This window comes from Serinus canaria, chromosome 14, assembly GCF_022539315.1.
Source record: "Serinus canaria isolate serCan28SL12 chromosome 14, serCan2020, whole genome shotgun sequence".
In the NCBI taxonomy this organism is placed as follows: Eukaryota; Metazoa; Chordata; class Aves; order Passeriformes; family Fringillidae; genus Serinus; species Serinus canaria.
In genome coordinates this window covers 8,325,239-8,348,407 of record NC_066328.1, presented here as the reverse complement: position 1 = coordinate 8,348,407, position 23,169 = coordinate 8,325,239, and the positions used below count along the sequence as shown (strand labels likewise).

The following is a 23,169-nucleotide window of genomic DNA, read 5'->3' as shown; positions in this document are numbered from 1 at the left end:
CTGCCTTTCTCTGCAGTGCAGTACAGCACACGCCAGCTCTGCTCCACCACTGTGCAGCATTTCATCATGTGCAATTGCTCGTGAGCCCCGATTCAGCTTTTCCCTCTTGCAGCATGCAGTGCTTCTCAGGCTTCTGCCCAGGCTCTCAGGAATCATGCAAGCAGCACAAATCTCCCCACAGCCGCCTGAACAGCCAGCTCTTGCAGCACCATGAACTGATCTGCAGCCAGGCTTGGCTTGCAGGTAACAGAACATCTCGGGCAGGACAGCACTGTCTCACTGAGCAGAGGAGAGGGAGCTGCTGCTCGGGGAGCACCTTGCAGTTGCTGTGAGTAAAAGCACACTTGATTCTCAGCCAGTGCTGTCTACACATCAGACATTCAGCTGTTCCACAAGGTTTGATTTTCAGAGACGTTGAAAAATTTTTGTAACTGAGTTGTTACAATGCTGTCAATTTAACTACAAAACACACTGCAGGCAGACTATGACTTTCCTCTAAGGAGCTCTGTGTGGATTCCAAAACTCAGAAAAGGATTGCTGCAGTTGCCACTCTCCTGAAACCAGCATGGATACTACTGCTTTGGGTTATCTCACAATTTCTACCCTGATTGAAATTTAAAACATATAATATGACATAATATGCCTGCTTGTATCAACAAAAAAAAAAAAAAAATTACTCTCCTACTATTTTTCCTTGGACTTTCAGGACTGAAAATTTTAAAGACCTGAGACTGATTTAAGTTATGTATTTGTCAGGTCAAAATTACTGCAACAACTACTTGTTTAGAAACCTGTACTTAAATGGAAGTGCTCAGTTTGTATGTTACATATGACTGTTGCTGGTAATATGTAATAATATCTAGGACATTAAGGGAAGTATACATTTAAACAGAAAAACATACTGTTAATAAACAGAATATGAAGAAACAGCTTATGCACACAAACAAGGACTAATGTAGCCTATGATGTAATAAATCTATGACAGGATGATGTCTGTGATGGGAACTCAGATATTTACTCACATACTGAACATAATGCTAGGAGATGTACATCTCACCTAGGAGATGTAAAATTCCTTAAAGATGTAATAATCATAAGGAAATTCAGGAGAGCAAGTTCTAAGAAATTTAATTTCTTATATTTGTTGTTCTCTTGTAGAGGAATACTGTTCAGGAAAAGATATCCTCTAAAAGACCTTGAGGAAATGGAGCAGATGGTTGCATGTGCTATCCCACTTAAATTCAAAGTGGCTTTATAAATACTCAGAAAAAATAAAGCAATGTTTCCCTAGTATTTTATACAAGTAAAAGAAGCTAAAAGTTGATTTTTGTTGATATTCAAATTGGAATTCCAAAACAAAAGATTGGCTTTTTTACACTAAAATGATTTTCCACTCCAAACTGGTGGTGAACTGACGGTTCAATTGTTATTAGAATTATTTGTATGATGGATTTCTGTATCAATACACCTCATAGGATAGGGGAAAATTCCAGTTTGGGATGAGACAAGGTAGGCCTCAATAGCGGCTGCAGCACTTGCTGCTGGACAGTGTCCCTGCTAGGCAGAGACCTCTGTGGATCCCTGTACCTGCACGAGTTTTTAATGAAGAGCACAGTGGGAGTCCTGGGGGAGCTCCTGTGCACACCTGGGGGCTCTGCCTGAGCTGCCAGCACAACATGTTCTGGGCACCCTGTGCTCTCAGTGCCTGCACAGATTGGCCACACATCACATGTGCTCTGAGACTGCTATGCCCAGAAACAGTCTGTGGGGCCAGACCACTGAAAATTTGGTTGGTTGTTGATAGAAACTGGATTCTGCCATCAAAACAGTAGAATTGGCAGGTATAGGGAGTAACTCCTCTAAGAATCCTTACTAATTTTTAAGAGGCATCTATCTGAAATACACAGACTACAGGATCTTGGCGACTGGTACTTCTCTGCTCCAGTTAAATACTGTTTTGCTCCTTGGCTTCTGTCCTATTTCCACAAGAGGAAATAGCATCTCTTTCCCCCTCATGGCTGGTGATTGTTTTTCTCTCAATCTGTAGCTTTATTATGAATCAGAGGGAGCCAAGGGCCAGGAGTGACTTGCAGTCCTCAGCACATGCTGGTTTCTCCAGACATACTGCTTAGTAAGGAAATAAATTAGCGAGGGGTAAAAGACGCAATATGGTGCTTACCACCCAATTTCAGCACATTAAATATATACAATCTGCACTTCATTCCCACTAAAAATAACATTCAGATTAATGCAGCGTTCTTTGATATATTAAATAGAGAAATCATTAGCATGAATTACAAAGCAGGAAAAGTGTGGTTCACGGTGTCTGTCACTCCAGAGCTGTGCATTAGGATGGATGTGGGCAGTTTGATGGAGAGGAATGAGCATACACCCAGGAGTGAGACAGGGCACGGATCTCCACAAGTGTCAACGACTCCTTCTGGAATTTAAGGCTGGGGTCTTTTAAGTACATATATTTCTATTTTGAGAGAGTCCATATTTAAACACTTTAATTTTTAGCAAGACTTCAGAATGTACAGCTCCAACTGATGTCTGTGCTGGCTACTCAGTATCTGAGTTCCAAACTTGAGGATGGAAATTTAGAAGGCCATTTTGAAAATCCTGGCCTCAGCTTCCCTGGGTTTCTTAATTCCTAGTGTGATATCTGAATGGCCTTATCCATCTTTGGCTGATTGAAATCTGCTACTGAGAAAATGCTGTAGGAATAATTATTACTCTATCTCACAAATCTTGATGAGCTTTTTAACTAATATCTTTAATACCGTTCAAATTTCACAATATAATCATCTTTGTAGAAACAAATCTAGAATATCTTTTATTTTTATATAATATCTTAAGGCTGTGCACCAAAGCAGTTAAGAAAGCTGAACATCACTGATCCATTTTACAAATGGAGACAACTGCACTCTGAAGAGGGATCTGCATTAGACCACACCGACTGCAGCAAATTCACCACTAGAATACAGGATTTCTGATACAAAATTTACTCTAAGGAACACTAAATCAGGGCTTCTTAAACTCCTGGTGGATACAGGCAGTTGTTTGTCATAGTATCCAGGTTGCTTTCTTGCCTCCCCTGGGAAAATTAATTGGAAGTGTAGTTAAAAATACATTGCTACTATTACCTTTTCCCTGAAGTGATTCATGTTTGTTACCACTGGGATGCTACTCAGTAATGAAACGAAAATAATCACTTCGTGCATCACTGGGACAGAGAATCCGCTTGACTTAATTGGGAAGGGTCAGCAATTTGCAGCAGGTACTGTTGTTATACTTACAGAAAATAATTTTGTGATGTATTATGTAATTTTGGATGTCCATGTCAATTATAAAGGACAGGGAAAAAAAATCTGTCATGGCTCATGGAATTGATTGGTTTTGCAAAACTAATTCACTTAAGATACACAAATGTACATCAGTTGAAAGTCAGACTGATGGCCAGGGGTCATTGCATAGAAGTGGCATTTTATTGTGATGAAGCCTTGTGATACAATTTTTTTCTTTTTGTCCTGAAATTGATCTTGAAATCGCTATGTCTTGCAAGGCAATAGGAGTGTATCAGCAGGATGAAGGCTGCCCAGCAGAGTCCAAGGGAGGCGGCAGGATGCCATCTGTCTGAGGGATGACTCCAACAAAACCCTGGCATATTACAAGGATTTCTAATATGGAAATAGGCATAGGAGAATTTCAAAAGCCTCTTCAGCTCTTGCAGTGGTCTCAAGCCTCAGATATTGCAATTAAGAAAAGGTTGTGATCTACTCATGTATCTTTGCTGAATATCTGACCAAACTATTACGATTTTTCATAAATGAGGAATAGTCTGCTGTCAGGAATTTGACTTAATGAACTTAATGTAAGTTTCCAGACCTTGCAGAAAAAATAAAAATATGCCAGAGACAGTGTACACACCTTTTCTGGGGAAATGTCCTTAAAATATCTACCAAATGGAGGCGACCTTTTTTCTCTCCTCAGAATTGTCTGCTTTCCTGGTAACAGACGGGCTTTGCCAACAGTGGGCACCAAATGCCCTTCCTGGAGGATAGCACGGGCAGCCATGGAGATACATGGAAATGTATCCGGGCTTAGAAGGACACTAGTTTGCTTTCGAAATTCATTTTTAGAGGGTTCCTGTGGGGAAGATGGGGAAACCTTAGTGGGTCGGTTGGTGATTAATGTGGGCCAGGTCAGCTTTCTGCTGATGGCTGCTGAACATCAGACTCCCTGCCACACATGTACGGGCCCTAATGGGAGAAGCGTAGGGATGGGGATCTGCTCCATCCGGAGAGACACAGCTCCCTGCAGACTCCAGCGGGGCGTGGGGCAGCACAGACAGACCCGGGCAGAGGGAAGGGGGGATGGCAGCAGGGCCGGGTCCGCCCTCCAGCCCCGCTCCGGTCCTGTCAGCCCCGGCTGCTCCCGGGGCTCAAAGGCCCCAGGCCCCTCTCACGCCTTGGAAACCTCGGCCCCGCAGCGCCGGGGGCCGAGGGTCCGCTCAGGACTCGGGGTCTGGGATCCCCTGGCTCCCCCCAGGACTCGGGGTCTGGGATCCCCTGGCTCCCCCGAGGACTCGGGGTCTGGGATCCTCTAGCTCCCCTCAGGACTCGGGGTCTGGGATCCTCTAGCTCCCCTCAGGACTCGGGGTCTGGGATCCTCTAGCTCCCCTCAGGACTCGGGGTCTGGGATCCTCTGGCTCCCCTGGTTCCCCTGGAGCCACCGCCTCACGCCGTGTCCCGGGCACACCGGGGCTCCGCAGGCACCAGGGTGCCCTCGGGGCCCGGGGTACCCTGATCCTCAGGATGTCAGGACATCGTCTTAAGCTGTGCCCAGGGCAGCTTTAGGTAGGGTATTAGGAAGAAGTTCACAAGAAGGATTAGACACTGAAACGGGTGGCACAGGGTGGTGGTGGAGTCACCGTCCCCGGAGGTGTTTAAGGAAAGACTGGACGTGGCACTCGGTGTCATGGTACAGTTGACGTGGTGATGTTCGCAGAGAGGTTGAACTCGATGATCTCAGAGGGCTTTTCCAAGCCCAGGGATTCCGCCATCCCTTCACGCTGCTGGCGCTGGCACGCCCTGGCTGCCCTCCCGCACGGGCTCACCCGGCAGCAGAGGCTGTCACCGACTGCCCACAGGGCCGGGGGCTGACACCCCTCTCACCGCCCGGGGCGGTTCCGCCGCCGGCCAGCCGCTCCGGGGGAGGCGCGGGCGGAGAGCAGCGGGGACCCCCCGAGCGGGGATCCCGTCCCGCGGCTGCCGGAGGCGGAGCTGCCGCCCCCGCGCCCCGTGCCCGCCCTCCCGGCGTGCCCCGCGGAGGGGCGGGCGGCTCATGTCCGCCATCCCGGCGTGCTGCGCGCCCGGGCAGCAGCCGGAGCAGCCGCGGCGGCCGCGTCCCCTCCCTGCGCTGTGAGACAGCAGCACCGCCCGCGGAGCGCGAGTGAAGAGCCGCCGCCCGCGCCTCTCCCCCCGCGTCCGCCTGCTCCTGCTGCTCCTCCGCCCTGTCCCGCGCCGCTGCCCGGCCGGCCATGCCGTCTCGGGCAAGGTAATGAGCCGCAGAGCCCCGGGGTCTCGGCTGAGCGGCACCGGCAGCAGGCAGCACTACCACCCGCGGGGCTGGAATGACTGGCAACCCAGGTGGGCAGGGCTGGGGCCGGGGGTGCGGGGTCGGGGCTGTGAGAGCGGGGCGGGCGGCTCGGCCGGGCCCCACCGCCGGGCCTGGGGGAGCGGGGCGGCGGCGGAGCCACTTCCTGGCGGCCGGGCCTAGCGCGGGAGGGCGGGCGGGCCCAGGCGGCGGGACGGGGCCGCGTCTGCCGGAGGCGGGACGGGGCCGGCTCTGTCAGCGCTCGGCGGGGTGGGAGCGCGCCGTGCTCCCCCCGGAGCTCCCGCGGCCTGTAACGTGTGCGGCCGGTGGCCGGTGTGTGGCTGCGGGCAGCGCGTCCCTCCCTGGCGGCCGCGGGGCGGGCGGGGGAGCGGGGGTGGGCTGGGGTCCCGTATTTTCAGCCTGTTTTATAGCTGGAACGCAGCCAGGGAAGAACTGAGGCTGCAGGAGTACTAGTAGTTTTTTGAGGGTTGACCTCGTACTACATAGGTTTATTTTGGATTTTTTTTTTTAAACAATCAGGGGAGAATAGTTCTGTATAAGCTCTGACCCCAGCCTACTTAAAATGTGTTGTAAGGCTTTAGATGTGTTTACACCTGGCATGTTTTAGTAAAATTCAAAATCTGTTCTCTTCTTTAGTTAGATGTAGAGAGTGTATTTCAGATCTTAATTATTTCTAATCTCTCTCATGCCAACGTATTTGCTCTACTGTTCAGTCTTACTGTTTTCAGCATCAAAATTGTCATCCAGAAATCCTAAATAAATTTGGTGTTTCTTGGGTTTTTTAAAAAATATGTAGATTTGAGGCTTTTTTTAGAGTTTTTGAAAGTTTAACACAAGATGGGACCCTACTTACAAACTTTCCAGTAGAGACCAGAGTCTCTAAGCACATGCTTAGGAAAATATTGACAGGTGATGGTCCCAGTCTCATGTAGTTTGGACTAGAAAAAATGGGTGAATGTGAAGGTCACTTCAGCATTTACTGTGAAAGCAGCTTTCCTTTTGCTTGAACAGCTAAGAGCCCAGCCTCTAGGGCCAAGGCTAGAGGCTGTTCAATTTTTAATGGTGTATGGGGCATGGTTATTTAAATTCTAATTTCTTCTGTATTCTGAAATACTTGGTCACATAACTTACTATTTTTTCCTGACTTAAGAACTTATGAACCTTATTGGTGACATTTTCTTAGAGCATCTAGATTTCTTTTGGGAGAGAATTAAGAAGACTGATCTCTTACTCCTTACCTACTTCTTCACTTCAGTTTTCTGGGCTGCAGTCTGTAATTCTGGGCCCTAACTTGTGACCTTTCCACCTGGAAGAAACTGGATGTGTCTTTGCAGTGGATGACTTCTGTAAATGCATTTTGGGTGGATGTATGAATTTGTCATGAGTTCTATCTTTTTTCTAAAAATTACATCTTCTGAGAGTTAGGAAGCTGATTTTATCCAGTGTAGTGTTGCCTACAGTGGGTTCAGTAGAGTTAAGGGTGAAGGTAAGAGTGTAACTGCAGAAATGCTTTGCCTGGTGAAAAGACTGGTCCAAGAAATTACCTCCATGTGTGGCTCTGGTGTGTTCCCTGTAGTTGGGTGTCTCCTTAGCTCACAAGTACAGCTGTGTGACCTGGACTGCTAAAATAATTGTCCACAAAGCCACAGCAGAACCAAAGCTCAGAGAGCACCAGGGGAAGTGTGGCATCCTAAGGGAGCCTCAGCATGGATAGGACCTTGTTCTGTTTCCATCACCACGTGTGTCAAGAGCTTCTGCTGAGAAATAGCCAACACCTCTACACTGGTCCTGACACTTCTCAGAATTTAACTGTATCATTTCCTTTAGATATTACTTTATTGTTATTATTATGGTGGGGGATACCAGGAATCAAAAACATTCACACAATCCCAAACACAGCACATTTTCATCTACATGCAGTGCTCCATTTTTTTGCATCTCAGATTGGTGGTGGGAAACTTGAGTCTACACTGTGAATTTAAGGACAGTGCAGAGATTAAATAAGTCTGTCTGTTTGGTGTTAACTAATTTTTAAAAGTGATTCACATGCATGGTTGAAAGGAGATCTGTTATATAAAACTGACAGTCTGTGTTTCTTTCATGATTTGAAATATGATCTTGGACAAACCCCACAACACAAATATACCCACATATTCTTTCCTTCCCCTGTTTGCTTGCTGTTTGTTTCATTTGTTTCAGGTGATACTGCTGGTAAATGCTTTCTTGCAGGGTGTGGAAGAGGCGAAGGAAGTGGCCCAAGTAGTAAAAGCTGTAATAATTGTAGTTGTTTCAAGTTCCTAAGGGCAAAAAAAGGAACTGCTGATGCATGGGTGTATCATCAGATGGATTGTTTTCATATGCACTTTTTTGTGTGTGTAAAAGTGACTAGATTGATTTTCATTAGTAGGTCCAGATTTCCTCTCAGTTTTTAGTAATGCTAATCAGCACTGGGGCTTGTGGTGAAAAGAGTGTGAAGCTGAAAGCTGGAGCGCAGAGCTTTTTTTAAAGAAAAGTAGTTTCTAATAAAATGAGATTTTCTGTGTGTGTGTGTGTGTGGATTCAGTCATGCATCAGATGAACACGGACTGGTTTTCCAGCAGTGTGTGTGCAGATAGAGCTGCCTGTGTGTTACAGAGGAAGAAGCTGTCTTGATGTATAGGGGCATATTACTTTGTGCACTGCTGTGTACCAGACTCAGTTAATAGCAACACAAAAACTTTGTAGACAGATGTTGGATGGATGTGACAGAGAACAGTGAAAAATTTCTTGAGAAGGCTTGATAAGATCTTGTTCCCCTTTCTCCTAATCTTTGCAGCAGTGTAGACCTTTGCTTCTTTCTTTTTTTTCTCTTTGTTCAGCAGATCTCACTGCATTTTCCCTGTTACAACTCTTGGGGCAAAAAAATAAAATAATTTCAGTGTGCAGGCCTTGTGTGTGTGAACAGAGTTCATTTGTTAGAATGCTGAGGCCTAATTATGTACTGAAACAAGCAGTACTGCTCTTTGGGAGGAAATGCAGGAGTGTGAGTGCAGGGTAGCAGGTTAGCAAGTGCAGGGTGCACCATGGCATTATTAGGTGAAAGTGTGAAAAGGAAGGTAAGATTTTAATTAACAGGACCTCTCTCTCCCCCTCACCCATCATAAATGTAGGTTAGCAGGGGAAGATGTGAAGAAGTGTAAAACAACATCTTTCACTTCTGAGCAAATTTCCAGAAATGTCCTATTAGGTTTTAGTACTGAAATCATGAAAATGGCATGTGTCTTTCTCCTACAGCATAAGTCAGTGCTACGAATTACTAATTTTCTGTTAGCATGGTGCTTGCCAAACCAAGTTACTGCCTGGTTCTCCTGGGTTTAGACTTGATGAGACAAGACAGTAAAAGATGGTCTCCTTCCAGGTAGATTGTGACCTAAGCAGGCCTTCCAGCATATTGGCTGGAAGTTTGTAACCAAGGACAAGTAAGTACCCTCTCTTTAATTCAGACAGTTTGGGAGATATTGGCAGGGAGCAAAGAAACTCATTAGACCAAATGGCCCAGGAAAATGCTGCTTAGAGCAGTGCTTTTCACATGGCTGTGAAGGGCAGAGGTGTGTCTTTTACAAAAAGCAAGCACTCACTGTGGAAATTGTCTGATCATAATGCTGCATCCAGGCAGAGAATGACAAGCAGGTGATAGTAGCAGGTGCTGTGTAGAAAGAAAGTTGAGACAGAGACTCTGTTTTTCTGTGCTTGCATGTGCAACAAAGTACCTGTAAAACCTTTGTTAGAAATAGGCTGAAACCATTGTTTGCATAGGTGAGAGACTTGAGAGTTGGCAACATAGAGGTGTTTGAGGATGTTGTTGTGATTACCTAAGAATGGGTGTAGAGTCATGTCGGGTGAATGTGGATAGGGCTTCTGTCCCTTCAGGGGTAGCTGAGAGAGAGGAGAGCAAAGACTGAGATAGGGAAGGAGAGATAAAAGCAGTCAGTGATGCTAAGGCAGCTTAAAAAATGAGATGCAGGATCAGTTGTAAGGTGCCATTGTGAAAACATGAGTGGAAGCCTTGGGAAGAGATTCGGTGGACTGCATGTTGGAGATGCTGAACAGGAATGAGTTCAGTTCTGGAGTTGCAGCCATAATTCTTGATCTCCTTTCATATTTTTGTTAAGTGTGATGATGACTCTTTGATCTCACACCTTCCCAAGATTTTTTTTGGGTTTTGGTAAAATGGAGGAGCTGAAATTTGTAATGTAAGAATCTTTGTTTTTAATGTGAAGACAGAGGAGAACGAGATGTGAGAAAGATTAAAGAAGATGAAAGTGTGTCAGTGGGAAGCAGAAGAAACTTGGAGTGCAGATCATTTTCCATTCAGGACTAGCCATACTAAATCAGACCAAGGGTTTAGCTAGTTCAACGTCCTGTACCCCAGAATGTCTGTTGGAATACTCCTGTGGAAAAAGAAGAGGATGTGTATATGTGATACCTTTCCCTGACATTCCCTTCTCATAATGCCCAGTGCAGAACAGAATGAAATTGGGAGCTACTAAGAAGGGAGTGACACAGAATCAGAGGTGATTTGAAATGCTACTGTGATGGCAGGTAGATGTTCAGCAATGGAGATGGCAGAATAGAAAACACAGCCACTTGTATTTTCTCAGCACAGGAGAAGAAGCAGAAGTAGGCTTTGGGGTGAGCCCAGCCAGGCTCTGGCTTGGCAGGGTGGACTAAGTGATGAGAAGATCACGGCAAAATGAAGCTCTGCATGCCAGTGGCAGAACAGTCAAAACTTGGTGGGAAGCTGTTAATTTGGGTGAATACAGTGACTCTTTAAAGTTTTAAATATTTTACTGATAAAGAATTTCAATAATGAAGAATTTATCTGCATTACTTCAAATAAACTTGGCAAATAGAACAAGTAAGCAAGTCAAATCAACTGACTTGGGCAATAATAGAGCTCACTCAGTAGAGTTGCCTTGGAGTAAATCTTTCATGTAGGTTTTGTTCTTGGAAATAAAATCAAATATAATAATTAAGTGATTTTGTCTCAAAATAATGCTCATATGGCACAGTTGTTCTGAAAAAGCTACACATAATGAACAGTATACACTAGATTGTAGCAAGTTTCTTGGACAAAAATTCTTAAGGCTTCCATATAAGAAAAATAACAATACATTTTTGATCTATTTTTTTTTTCTGGGTAAGTTATACTAGTTGCTCTTAGCTGTGCTCTCTTCAGTCAGACAAATTGGTAAGTCAAATAATATTCATACTTTTGATGAAATGAGATAGTAGACTTATTTTTGAAAAGTCTGTTTCCTTTTGTATGCCAGTGGAAAAAAATAAGCAGCCTTTTTGGAGAGGGAGGACACACTAGTGGCTATTTCTGCTTATTTATGTGGGTGAACTATTTTCTTTTCCTGTTGGCCAAAGGCAGGTCTAAAGTCACCCTGCAGAAAACTGAATGCAGTATTTTCTGTTTAAAGATATTGCTAAAACGGTGTGTGCAGCCACTTGGTGGTAATGGGTAATCTTCCACCAGAACCTGACACAGATGAAAACTCTCATGTGAGCTCTTGAAGTATTTTGCTTACTCTCCATCAGTGAGCTTTTCAGGTAGAAGTAATGCAGTGTAGTCTCTCCTAGAGTGCCAAATAAACTTTGGAAGCTGCAGTATAAGGTAATCATAGTCATGTTCATCCTTGCAATTTCCCATTTTGACTTCATCTAATATAGCATTTGTATTTTTCCTTTTGCTTATCTTTTGCTAACATTGTGCATTGAGACTCTATCAGTATATGATGTTTGTTAGGTGTGTGGCAATGTCAATGTATTTAACTTAAGTTTGTTGTTACACAGGATAATGCTGAGCATTAGGTCTGTCTGTAACCTACCATCTGCTTGGTGCAATTTCAGTGTAAATATCACCATGTGAGCAGAACAGTGCCCTCCTGAAATGCAGGCATGAGCTGAGGTGACCAACAGTACAGTTCTGCCCATTGCCTGGTGGAATGGCTGGAAGGAGGCAGAAAAAGTAGTTATTTTTAAGACTTTGGCAAGTACCTGAACAGATTCCCTACCTGGGTTCTGAGGGGCTGTCCTTCAAAATAGTAACCACATTCCTGACTTGGAAAATGGTATCGTTCAGAAATGGGTTTGGGAATTGAGTGTGTCTGCCTGTGCAGGCAGTGAGTGTGCACAGCAGTGCCCTGTGTCACCCAGGTGTCTGTAGCACAAGGGCAGGTGACAGTGCTGGGGTCACAGCCCCAGCTGTTGATGAGGCCATGCCACAAGTTCCCAGAGTGGTGTTGCAGGAGCCCACAGTACAGCTCTGGAGTTCCCCTCCCACTGAGAAGTGGTGAGTGCCACTGGGCAGCTGGAAATGCACAGATCCTCTGCTTCTGCTGTGTATTTCCTTGCAAGCTCCTTCCCATAGGAAATCCCCTTTCCAGGCAATACAGGCCATAGCAGTCAGTTGGGTCACAGAATACCAGCATCTTTCAAGGATGATTTTTGTCTCTGCCTCATAAAGATAGCCAGGAGTTTCTATCCCGTTGAAGCCACACATTTATTGTAGTGGGAACAGTGTTGTCAGTGGGCATTTTTGTCTCTTAAATTGATATATAGGAGAACAATTACGTATTTTTTACTAAAATGGGACTCACCTTTTAGTTGGTGATAAAGTGTGAGCAGGTTGGCTTGCAGTTAGCTGTTCCAGAAGCCAGAATGAAGTGAGTGTGTGGGTTTTCCTGGGGAAACAATAGGCTCATGCATTTTACCACAATGGAAAATTTTACAAAGTGTTCAAAGGCTGTCCTGTGGGAAGTGGGGTTAGCTGAGACCATGTGTAGTCATTCAGTTGATAGGGATGCACAGAACAGTGTTAAAAACTGTACATTTAATCAGCTTTTCTACAGACGTAGGAATTTCAGTGTTAATGGCTGACAATTAGCGATGATTCAGTTTACAGCACATTGCCTTAAAAAAAGCGATGCCCTTTGGGAAGGTAAATGTAAGAAGCCATCAGTACTTAAATCTGCCAGCTGAAAATTTGTCAGCCTGTTTCATTGAAAGGCTAATGTAATTGCTGAAAGTGAACTGGGAGGTTTTAGGGCAGGGAGAAGGTCTGGGGTCTCTGTATATGTCTGGGAATTTGCACATGATTTGGTCACATTTAAAGTTCATACCATGTGAAGTGCAGAACTTTCCTGTTCAGCATAGCTTGGGTGAATAATGATGGAACAATTGAATAAAGGTTTTTACAATCCTAGTTAACTGTCATGAATAAAGACTTTTCCTAAGGTTTTGCCTCTAGAGTAGCATAGCCTATTTTTTAAATAGCCCAAGCAAGTGCCCAACAAAGCAGTAGATGTGATGGCACAGTGAATACTGAGTGAGAAAAAGTGTCTTGCTGTGTATGTCTAAAAATGAACTTGCTTACAGTGCAAAAGGGAATAATACCTGCCAAGCAAATATAATATCAACTTGCACTGTGAGAACACAGAAAAAAGCACAGTTTTCTTAGTGTTCCAAACTGGTAATATAATGTCTTTTAACATTCTCAGGAGAATAAAATGTGTGTCTTTAATTCCAGTTGGTTTTGCAAGTGTCAGTGCTCATGGTATTCCTCTTCCAGTTGTACTGAGGCTGAGCTGTGTTGGACAGTAGCAAGCCTTTAGTACTGCTTAAGTAGCAGCTGCTTATCAAAAAGTTTACCTGTGTTTTTCCCTTTTGGCCTTGAGATGTATTTCCCTTTTTCCTGAATTTGTCTACCAGTTCTAATCACAGTGTTGTTTTGAAAAGGAAAAATGAAAGAAATTTTCTTTTAAGAACATGTGGTGTTCATCCTTACACAAATTGTAGTTAATTTACAGGAGTGATCTGTCCTGCTTTTTTGTTAAATCATTGAATGAACTATCCAAAACTTTAAGTAAAAATGGTAGATCTTTAGAGGAGGGGAAGCTTGCTGTGAATAATCTGAATAGTCTGATTCCAAATACAATGGAGTTGAGTGAAATTCTGTTGATTCTCCCTTTGGATGGGTATTGCTTTATTTGTTTTAATGTCATCCTCCCATCATTGCTTCTAAGAGTGCATTTAAAGTGATTGGTTGAGTTTATGTTCTGAAGTCTCATGCACACATGTTTATTATTGAAGTCCTGTATGTTTAAAAATTAAACCACTTAGCGTGTCCAGGGAGAAGAGTTGATTTCATAATTTTAATCTTTTTCTTTAAAAGTTTAGTCTGGTCTTTATCAGTTTTCTGATATGAGAGTGGTTCAAACCTAATGCAGATTTTTTTAAACTTGCCTTTTTTCTGCAGACATTTACACTTAAGGATCACAGCTCTTAATTTACCTTTCAGTTTTTTCACTGTAAAGCCTGCTTCCTTGCTTAGCAGTTTTTATTTTGTAAAAACTTCATATGTGATTTTTGTGCTGATCATCAGTTACATGCATTCTTCTATCTAATAAGAGGGTTTATGTTGCTGAGTAAGGCCCATGGCATATTACATAAATGCTCATCTGTAGATTAGTGATTACTTTCACAAATGGTAGGCACTGTGTCATCCAGCTGTGATACATACCTGGACCTAGTTGTGTTTTATTTGTCACCTCTGGGAAGTAATGTTTTCCTTGTAGAGACATGCAATGGGAAAGAGACTCGAAGGTCATAAGAAAAGGCACTGGCACACACTGGCAATTTCCTTTGCATGTTGCTGTGATAATTAGTCAATTCCCATCCCAGTGTGAATTTAAGATCACTTTTTAAGCAACAGGTTAGACAAACAACTTTTTTGACATAGGGAAATACATTTGGGATTGTCATTTAAATATGTTGCATTTATAAGTGAATGTGAATCCCACTCCTGTTATATCCCTACATAAAAAAAATATTTTTCTCTTTGTAGAACTGACAGTGCATCAGCTGACCAGGACAATTTAAAATATTCTTCATCCAGAGATCGGGGCAGTTCTGCCTCCTATGGATTACAACCCTCAAATTCAGCTGTGGTGTCTCGGCAAAGACACGATGATATCAGAGTCCACACTGACATACAGAATGAAGAAAAAGGTACACAGATTGCTGTTTCATGTGTGATTGTGAGGGGACGAGCAGGGAAAGGCAGGAAACTGAAATGGTGAAGAAAGTCTTGTTTTGTTTTGGTTTTTTTTTTCCTCTTCCCCCCAGAAAAGGCAGTGAACTGCTTTGTGTCGTTGCCACAGTATCAGTGTTTTGGGAGATTTGTCAGGGATCAAAGAAATGTTGTGGTTGTTGTGAATACTGAGAAAAATGTGCAGTTGTGTTAGGAGAAGAATGCAGGAGAGGGCTTGATGTGTTAACAGAATTAGTACTTTTTTCTGCAGAATGATATTCTGGATGTGTCTGGTCTTCAGGCTGTAATTTCTTCCTGAATAGTCTCCAGTACTTCTGGTATTGGATTAAATGGGCTGCTAGGCTGATCTATTGCCTGTTGTAGCTTTACTGCACCAAACTGGAATCTTTGTTTTGTAATTAGATCTATATTCTTATCCTTAATGGCAGTTTCTACTTTCATGTACCTCAGTCTGACTTCATGTAAATAATGTGATGTGTGATTCATACGTTTTTACCAGTTTTGGTTTTATTTTTTACTTTTAGGATGTTAATACTATCTCTAGGAAATAACTAAACAGTCAAAATCATATCTTATCTGTAATTATGAAAAATCTGTAGTCTGATTTTTTTTTTCTTTCTTTAATTGCCAAATGCAGATATCAAATTGGAGGATTTCTTACTTGCACTTTTTGACTATGTAAATTCTCAGGCAGGCCAGAACTCAAGAAAAAAATCTCACAGGAATAATAGTGTGGGAGCTTTTGTTCAGGAACCTAAAAAGTATTTTAACTCCCCCCACTTCTCTGGCCTGTAACTGACTGTAAATAATTGCTGTATCTTTGGGGACATTACAGCTGGATGCAAATTAATTTTTTTATAAGTAGAAGGTAGTGTTAGTAGGTGGGAGAAGCATGAAGCATGTTTATCTGCATAGTTTGAGAACCTTAAGATTTTTTTTACTTCAGCAGAGAAACTGTTTAGGAGGTGAGTGTGTTTGTCTGCTAATGTGGAATGTTGTATTGTGTTTAACACAGACTGGCATAGGAGGTTGTTCTTGTACTTCGGAGGGTGCTGGCATTTAAAGAATGTACTGGCAGTGCAGTGAAATAGTAAGTTTTGGACAAATTCAGAAAGGCCATTTGAGAAGAAAAATGTACCTGGCTCTCCCTCCAGTGGTGTATCTTGCAGGGCATGTCTCTGCTAGCTCAGCACTTTGTGCTATTTTGTTCGGGTGTGGCTTGAAAAGAAGTGATTAGTATATTCTAACTATAAAACCAAGTTCCAGGTGTATCTAGTTCATTTTTATTATTGGAGAAATTTGTGAGCATAAAGATGCAGAATAGTTTCTTTGTTTACTAAGACTTTTCAGTTCATCTGTTGGAGTCTGCCAGCATGGAATTTTCATTTGAGATTTTCTGTCCTGGCTTCCATATGCCCCCTACCCGCCTCCCCCCAGTTTCTGGTGTTAATAATAAAAATCACTTACAAATTGGTAATTTTTGGAAGTTTTCCAGGTTTGAAAACCTCCAAGGATGTGGCTCTTATGTTTAGGCTCTAATGCATTAATTGCTGTTAGAGGTTACTTACTTCATAGGACAGTGTGGTTTGTTCTAACAAAATAATGTGAAAGTGACACTGAGCTGTAAAAAATAATGTTGTAAATCTAAATAGATACAAACTATCTTTACTGTAATTGTAGTTAACCAATTACAAGTGAGATTGCACAGGGTTTTCTATAATGGTAGGGTAGACACATGGGTATAGGAATGCACAACTGTATACTGGTAGTTAATATCTGCTTTATATCAAATGTTTTGCCTTAAAGAAACATTTGTTATATCTACTAAGGTCTAGGTTCACCTCAACATTTGAACTCTACTTTTTTATCAATTCTTTAGTCCCAGTAGGTAGCCTCTCCTTTCCCCAGGCCTTGTTTTATACATTGAAGCAGCTGGACTTGTGGAAATATCTTTTCTGAAAGAAATCTTGCATGTTTTTTATTGTTCTGGGTTTAATTTTATTAGTTGATTCTTCCCTGTCTTGGACAGGGAAGGCACTTCAGGAATGTTCCTTGAAGGTGAGCTCTAATACATTGAGTGAAGGATTGGGCAGGCTCAGGGGGCAGTTTCACTTCTCTGCAGTATTGAGGGAAAGAACCTGTCCCTCAAAGTGGTGTGGCAGGCTGGAAAATTTCCAGTCTCAGCATTTGAGTATGTTTATTCTTGTGCATCTAAGAGTAAGATCAATTGAATTACTCAAAATGATGATTTTATTTTCATTTTATATTGTTACCAAAGATGTATCTTAAGTGGGAGAATGTAGACTCTTTGATTGAGGATGATACCAGTATTAGTGAAAATGTTGACCTTTATGTTTAAGGAGAGTTGTTCAGTCTGTGCAAGCAGATCATATTTATCTTTTCAAAAACTTTCTTTTTTTGGCCATTTTAATTAGCTTGTGTGGTGGATTCATAGTAAAAACAGAATGGAGATTTCATGTACATAAAGGAGCAAGTTAGTGAAAATATCTAGCCATGTGTACTAGCAGTTTGACCTTGTATTTTACAAAGCCTTTCAAGTCAAAGTAATAATAAGAAAAGATTAAATGCAACAAAATTGACATCAAACTTTATGACAACAGTGTTTTTTTTCAATGTACCAAAAAAAAAAAGACAGATGAGATTGGAAATCTGTGTCCTGGAAACTTAACAGGATATTATAACATTGATGCATGTGGAAGTGAAGAAGGAAGCTAAAGGAGGTGGTAGAAGATAGGGCTACTAATTTGCATATGAATTGAATAACTCACAACTCACCACCCTGGTAAATATGTGGTCTGAGAGCCTGTTTTAATGTCACATTGGTTTGTCCACAGGTGGCTACAGTGTCAATGGAGGATCTGGGGAAAATACTTATGGTCGGAAGTCGTTGGGGCAAGAGCTGAGAGTTAACAATGTGACCAATCCTGATTTTACCAGTGTTCCGCATGGGAATCGTGCTTTAGCCACAAAAGACATGAGGAAATCACAGGGTAAGGACACTGCTGATTTTCAGGAGGAGGATATCTCTTTTGGCAATATTTCTTGTGTTCAGAATACGAAAAGAAGTTCACTGTGGTTATGCAGTCTGTATGGATTTTATTTTTTGTGATACATGATTAGATGGTGTTGATGGAAACTTGTTTTGCTCGTTTTTTGTCTTGTTTTACTGTTCCTTGTGCTGAGGCTTCTTCCATAGGTTTGGGAGATCTTTCAACTACCTGGCTTAGGCTGTTAATCTTCCAATTTCCTTTAGATGGTTTTTGAGCCCTTACTTAGGTTAGCCAGATTTGGCAGAGACATCTCTAAGGAGGAGAACTTGCTTTGGGTTTGTTCAAATGGATGCCTGAGTAAAAAGTTGGTAATTAATGAGCTCCAGTGTGGGCAGAGCAGCAATGGTTGGGAGCAGCTCAGCTGTTCCCTGTTCTCCCTGGGCTGCAGGACAAGCAGTGGTCACGTCCTGTCACTGTGTGTGTCCTGCTGAGCCTGCCACTGCTCCTGCTCCCTCTTGCTGAGGAATAGAGGCCAGGGAGGAGCTGGAAGTATCCTAAGAATGTGGGCAAGGTCTGGGAAGATGCAGCAAGAACAAATTTGGAGTTTCAAGAGGGTGCAGGAATGCTGGGCTTGTGTTTTTGAGGAAGAAGGCTTCACTCTTCCCACTATTATTTGAGGTTTGAGTCATAGTTAAAAAAAAAAAAAACAAAAAGAAGTTATTCTAAGCATTTTTGAATGAAAATAGAAACGTTATGACTAAGCACTGTCACTTATTGCATCACTTAGTATAAGTAGTAGTTGAGCCACTGGTAAAATCTGCCTGCTTTATGCCAGGCACGTTATAAACATGAGGACAGGCTGTTTCTTCTCAATAATTAATATTTCAGAGGAGAAATAAGAGTGTTCAGTGCTTTGCAGGTGGAAGAGCTGAGGTGTAAGTGGTAACATGGCTGTTTCAAAAATGTGATTTTAGGAATGGGTTAAACTCAGACTTTAGAATCCCATTCTGGTGTCTTGGTCTAAAATTATGTAGTCCTTTTTAGTGTCTTTTTATGTTTACATAGAGGAAATAGTCTTTTCATTTGAAGAGTGTTCTTTCTGCCAGTACTAAATAATAGTTATTTCAGACTGTTTTCCTGGGTATGTGAGCATCTCTTTAATAGTTAAAATGTTAGGATATATAGTTTTGGATTACCGTAGTTGCTCCCTATGACTTGCATGTTTTCTCTCCTTGAAATGTCAGATTTCAAGAGTTTGTTCTTTTGAACGTGGTTGTCTTTGATTGTTGTAGGTTTCAGCAAGTCATTTTAGTTTTTTATATCTTCTTTGAAATACAATGGGATTCTGTTGCAGCAAGATTATGGGTTTTAAGTTCTTTGATATTTTCTTGTTAGTATGTTCATTAAACAATTTAAAAAATTGTCTTCTGTGAGTTAGCATGTGGCTGAGACCTTGCTGAATTTTCACAAACTGGGTGTCATAGGTATTTGTTAACTAGTGCTTTGATTAGTGTAGCTTCAGTCGTGTTTTTGGTTAGGGTTTTTTGCTTCTGTTTTTTTCTTAATGTTGTAATTGTGATCTAACAATTAGCTGACACTCTTAGGGAGTAATGGCAATGTAGATTAGCTATTAAGTGAATAAAGACAAAGGTGCTTTAGTCACATCAGATGACTGATGTCTAGCTGAGTAGAGCACAAAGCTCTGTAGCTGTCTTGGGTTTTCTCATTAGTCATGTTGACTAAGGATACCTCATCATATTCCATGAATCCTCTGATTTGAGCCACCATGAAACATCTAATGTTAAACTTGCTGAAAGAAATTTTGTTTCCTTTTTTCAAATGAGGTCAATTAATTATTTGTATGAATTCATAGGTAATTGTTCCTGAGGCAGGTGAGCTGCACTGTGACCTTCTTTGGTATGGTGTGCTGTTGGCCAGGTTTAATGAAGTGTTGCCTTAGGAGGGTGTTCATTCTCCACCATCATGAGCTGCTTTAGTGAACTGCCAGGTCCCTCTTCACACTGGGGGGCTTCTGTTCCTCAGTAAATGAAGAGCAGATCTGTTTTCCTGTTTGAAGCAGAACCCTGCTACCTATCAGAGAGAAAATATTGTTTGTAGTTGCTTGAACTTAAATCTGTTCTTTGCTTCAGGAAGCAACTTGTTTTTTCCACAAGGTTTTCTCAAAATATTGTTTGTTGAATTATTTCTGTTTATTCTACGAGAAGTCTGGTTTAATCTTACCCCAAACCATTTTTTTTAGTTCCATTTATGTAGAAGGAAGCTAAGTCCAGGTTTTTGTGTAGAAAAACCACAAAAAGTGGACTGGGCTGTCCACATGAAGAAGTGAAATATTTTGGTAGCTAAATTGGATTTTACATTTAACTTTCTTTTTATGAAAGTTTAAAGCCAATCAGGATTTATTTTTGTTCTCTAAAATGACTATTATGACTTATTCCACTCATACACATATTGGACAATACAGTACTGTTGATAAATGCTGTAGGAAGAAATGAAGAATTGCTTTTTTCAGAGCGACCGTTGTCTTATTCTGACGAGTCTCGACTGTCAAATCTTCTTCGGAGGATTACTCGGGAAGACGACAGAGACCGAAGACTGGCTACTGTAAAGCAACTGAAAGAATTCATTCAGCAACCAGAAAACAAACTGGTCAGCAATTCTTCCTTTTCCATTGCATTGATAATTTCTTGTTTTATAAAACTGTCTTTTTCAAATCTGAGTATTGGGATATGTCTGCGAGATTATCTTATATACAAAGAATTTCATTCCACAAGAAAGGAGAGTGTATTCCTGGATTGTCTGTCTTGTTCCCATAATTCAGGAAATGTTTTATTAGGATGTATGGCCTTAAACTAAACTGCTGAATGCCTGAACTAATGTAGTTTAGCTGTTATAGGAATTGACGTGGCATGTGTGTGGCTTTCTTTGACTGGTGTTAGGAATAGCCTCTGGATCCCTCAGAAAGGAAGCAGAGGAAAAGGGAAGTAAAGTGTTGTCTTGTTCAAGAACTGCTTCTGTATTTTAAATTAAAAATACACAGGTATTTATTCTTGTGAACAGCTCATCTTAGAGCTACTCAGCTTTCTAACTAAACATCTCTGTATGTGGGAGGAGAACCAAGTAAATCTTTGTTTTCATTACATCTTTAGGAGTTCTGGTGGTTTGCTGAAGTCTCTAATGTCCTCAAGTGTTTTTTAAGGATATGGGGATGGGAAGGGAAGTATCCCACTGTGGGTATAAATTTTTAATATTATGTATTTTGAAATGAAATATTAAAGAGCATATTGTCTGACACATCTCCCCCACTGTTTTGGAAAGCTTAAGAGTTCTCCAAGTACTGAAAAAGCAGGAAGTGATGGTTTAATATCCTGCCACTCATTTGCAAGCAGTGCTCTGATACTTTAGCTGTGGGATCTGTGTCTATCCTTATTGATGATAAATTGGTTCGTTTTCTCATTGTATGTTAATTAACCAGTGATAATTGTGATCTTTTCCAAAGGACATGAGACTTCAATATGGGGAGTATTCTGGTCTGTGCACCTAAGTGTAAGCAGCCCTTGCGCAAGCCTAGTTAACACTTCAGCTTTCATCTTGTTACTACAAGGGTTTAGGAAGTAAATGCCTTCCACAGTTATTCTGTGGTTATTTTTAGTTACTCCCATTGTTCTCCATGAGGTTTTCCCCCCTTTTAAAATTTTTTGTAACTGTGTTTTATTCAGATTTATTGGTATCTCAGAATGTACTGAAATTGCCATTGTAATGTTCAAGTCAGCAATGACAAACTTTGTTGGTGGTCAGAATATTAGAAGTTTGTCACCTAGAAGCTTCTCTGAGCTCACTAATGAGAATAAGATCAGATGTCAAGTGATATCAAGGCCAGAACTTCATAGTGGACAGTGTTTAACCTAGCAGTAGTTCCTGCAGGTCTTGACACTACTTAGTGTAGTTTAACTGAGTTCTTTTCATCTTCAGGGCTGAAATATGAGTTCAAAGTAAAGTGGTAGAAGTCAGTAGTCTCTTGTCATCTAATGGAGTCCAGCTTTAGCTTCTAAATGATAGAGATGTCTTTTCCTTTTTAGCCTGTCTTGCAGGTACCAGACACATCTTCAAAATGCCCTTATGAGTTCTGAGGGGTCAGGCATGTGGGTCTCTGTCCCTCCACCCTCAAAAGCATGATGTTGCTCAAAACTTGAAACAAAAACTGGACACCATCCACTGTGTTAAAGAGGAATGTGTTTTTGAAGAAAGGAGAATAAACCTTATTAACTTGTCAAGAAAACTTCCTGTTAATATGTTACACAGTTGCAGCTAATGTGTAATTTTTTTCTATCAGATCACTAATGTGGCAGGGGTTTAGTGCATATTAGAAAAACAAGTCTTTCTGGTTATGTTTACTGGGAAGCACTGGTTCATCAATAATGCTTCATCTCCAAGATTGTATTCCATTTCACTAAAATGCAGGGTTGCCTAAGTAGAAACTTTAATACTTCAGATTTTACTATGGGTTCCATTAAATTTTCAGTGATACAATTGATTTATTAGTATTAGAGATTTGGGCTTTAGTGGATGCTACTCATGAGCTGTGTGATGAGTCTTCCATGGTGATGTAATGTTATCAGCAAGAACTAAACTTGGAACAAACCTTGATAGCAGGCTGCCAGTATTTTCATGGCTACTGTAAATAAATATCAAATATAACATCTAGGATAATATTGCAGTGTTGCTTAATTTAGTTGATGCTAGTCTGCAGTGGCCATGGAAAGCATAATGGCATTCTCTTGGCAAGGAGAACTGGGAGTGTTGTGTTTAATGTGGGTGTAAACAGGGCCTATTGTGGAGGCAGTATTGGGCAATTACTGTGCTTATGCCTTTTATGTGTCTTACATTACAGGTCCTTGTTAAACAACTGGATAATATCCTGACTGCCATTCATGATGTGCTCAATGAAAGGTAAGTTGAAGAAATGCTCTAAAGGGGAAAAATAATGTCAGCATTAGGTTTGAAATAGGGAAGAGTTTGAGAGAAAGTAATTTGTTTGTTTTGCATGGGTGTCCCATTGCAGGAAGAGAATGAAATTGTGGGGAGTAAAGGCTCTTAGGCATATCAACAGTACTGTTGGGCTGTCTGGAGTACACCTCCCCTGGACAGAATGTGGAGGCACAAGTGTGGCTTTGGTGCTGTGGGTAGTGTGGAGTCTGTCTCAGGTGTGTTCAGTCAGCTGGTGGAGCTGTGCAATGCTGTGGTGGTGTAGCTTCCAAAATGAAATGAGTTTTTTTACAAGCTGAGTCATTTACATCCAATTAAAAATGAATTTAGAGGATGCTGAGGTTTGTGTGGGCTATTAGGTGCTTAGCTCGGTGTTATTTCCCAAAGTCAGCTGCATATTAAGAACTATTTCTATTGGGTAGTGTGTTGCTAGTAAAA

General features: G+C 41.7%; 1 protein-coding gene across 2 annotated transcripts in view; it reads left to right on the top strand.

Moving 5' to 3' along the window:
- The first annotated feature begins 5,375 nt into the window (after positions 1-5,375).
- The window catches only part of SMG1 (SMG1 nonsense mediated mRNA decay associated PI3K related kinase), a 60,364-nt gene continuing 42,570 nt past the window's right edge, over positions 5,376-23,169 (top strand). The window contains exons 1-5 of one of the 2 annotated variants that reach the window (XM_050980327.1): positions 5,376-5,651; positions 14,510-14,673; positions 17,572-17,727; positions 20,258-20,394; positions 22,637-22,695. In XM_050980327.1, the coding sequence (XP_050836284.1) occupies positions 5,563-5,651; positions 14,510-14,673; positions 17,572-17,727; positions 20,258-20,394; positions 22,637-22,695 (605 nt within the window). In that variant the 5' untranslated portion in view covers positions 5,376-5,562. The remainder of the gene's footprint in view (positions 5,652-14,509; positions 14,674-17,571; positions 17,728-20,257; positions 20,395-22,636; positions 22,696-23,169) is intronic. The other variant, XM_050980328.1, reaches the window with a different exon arrangement.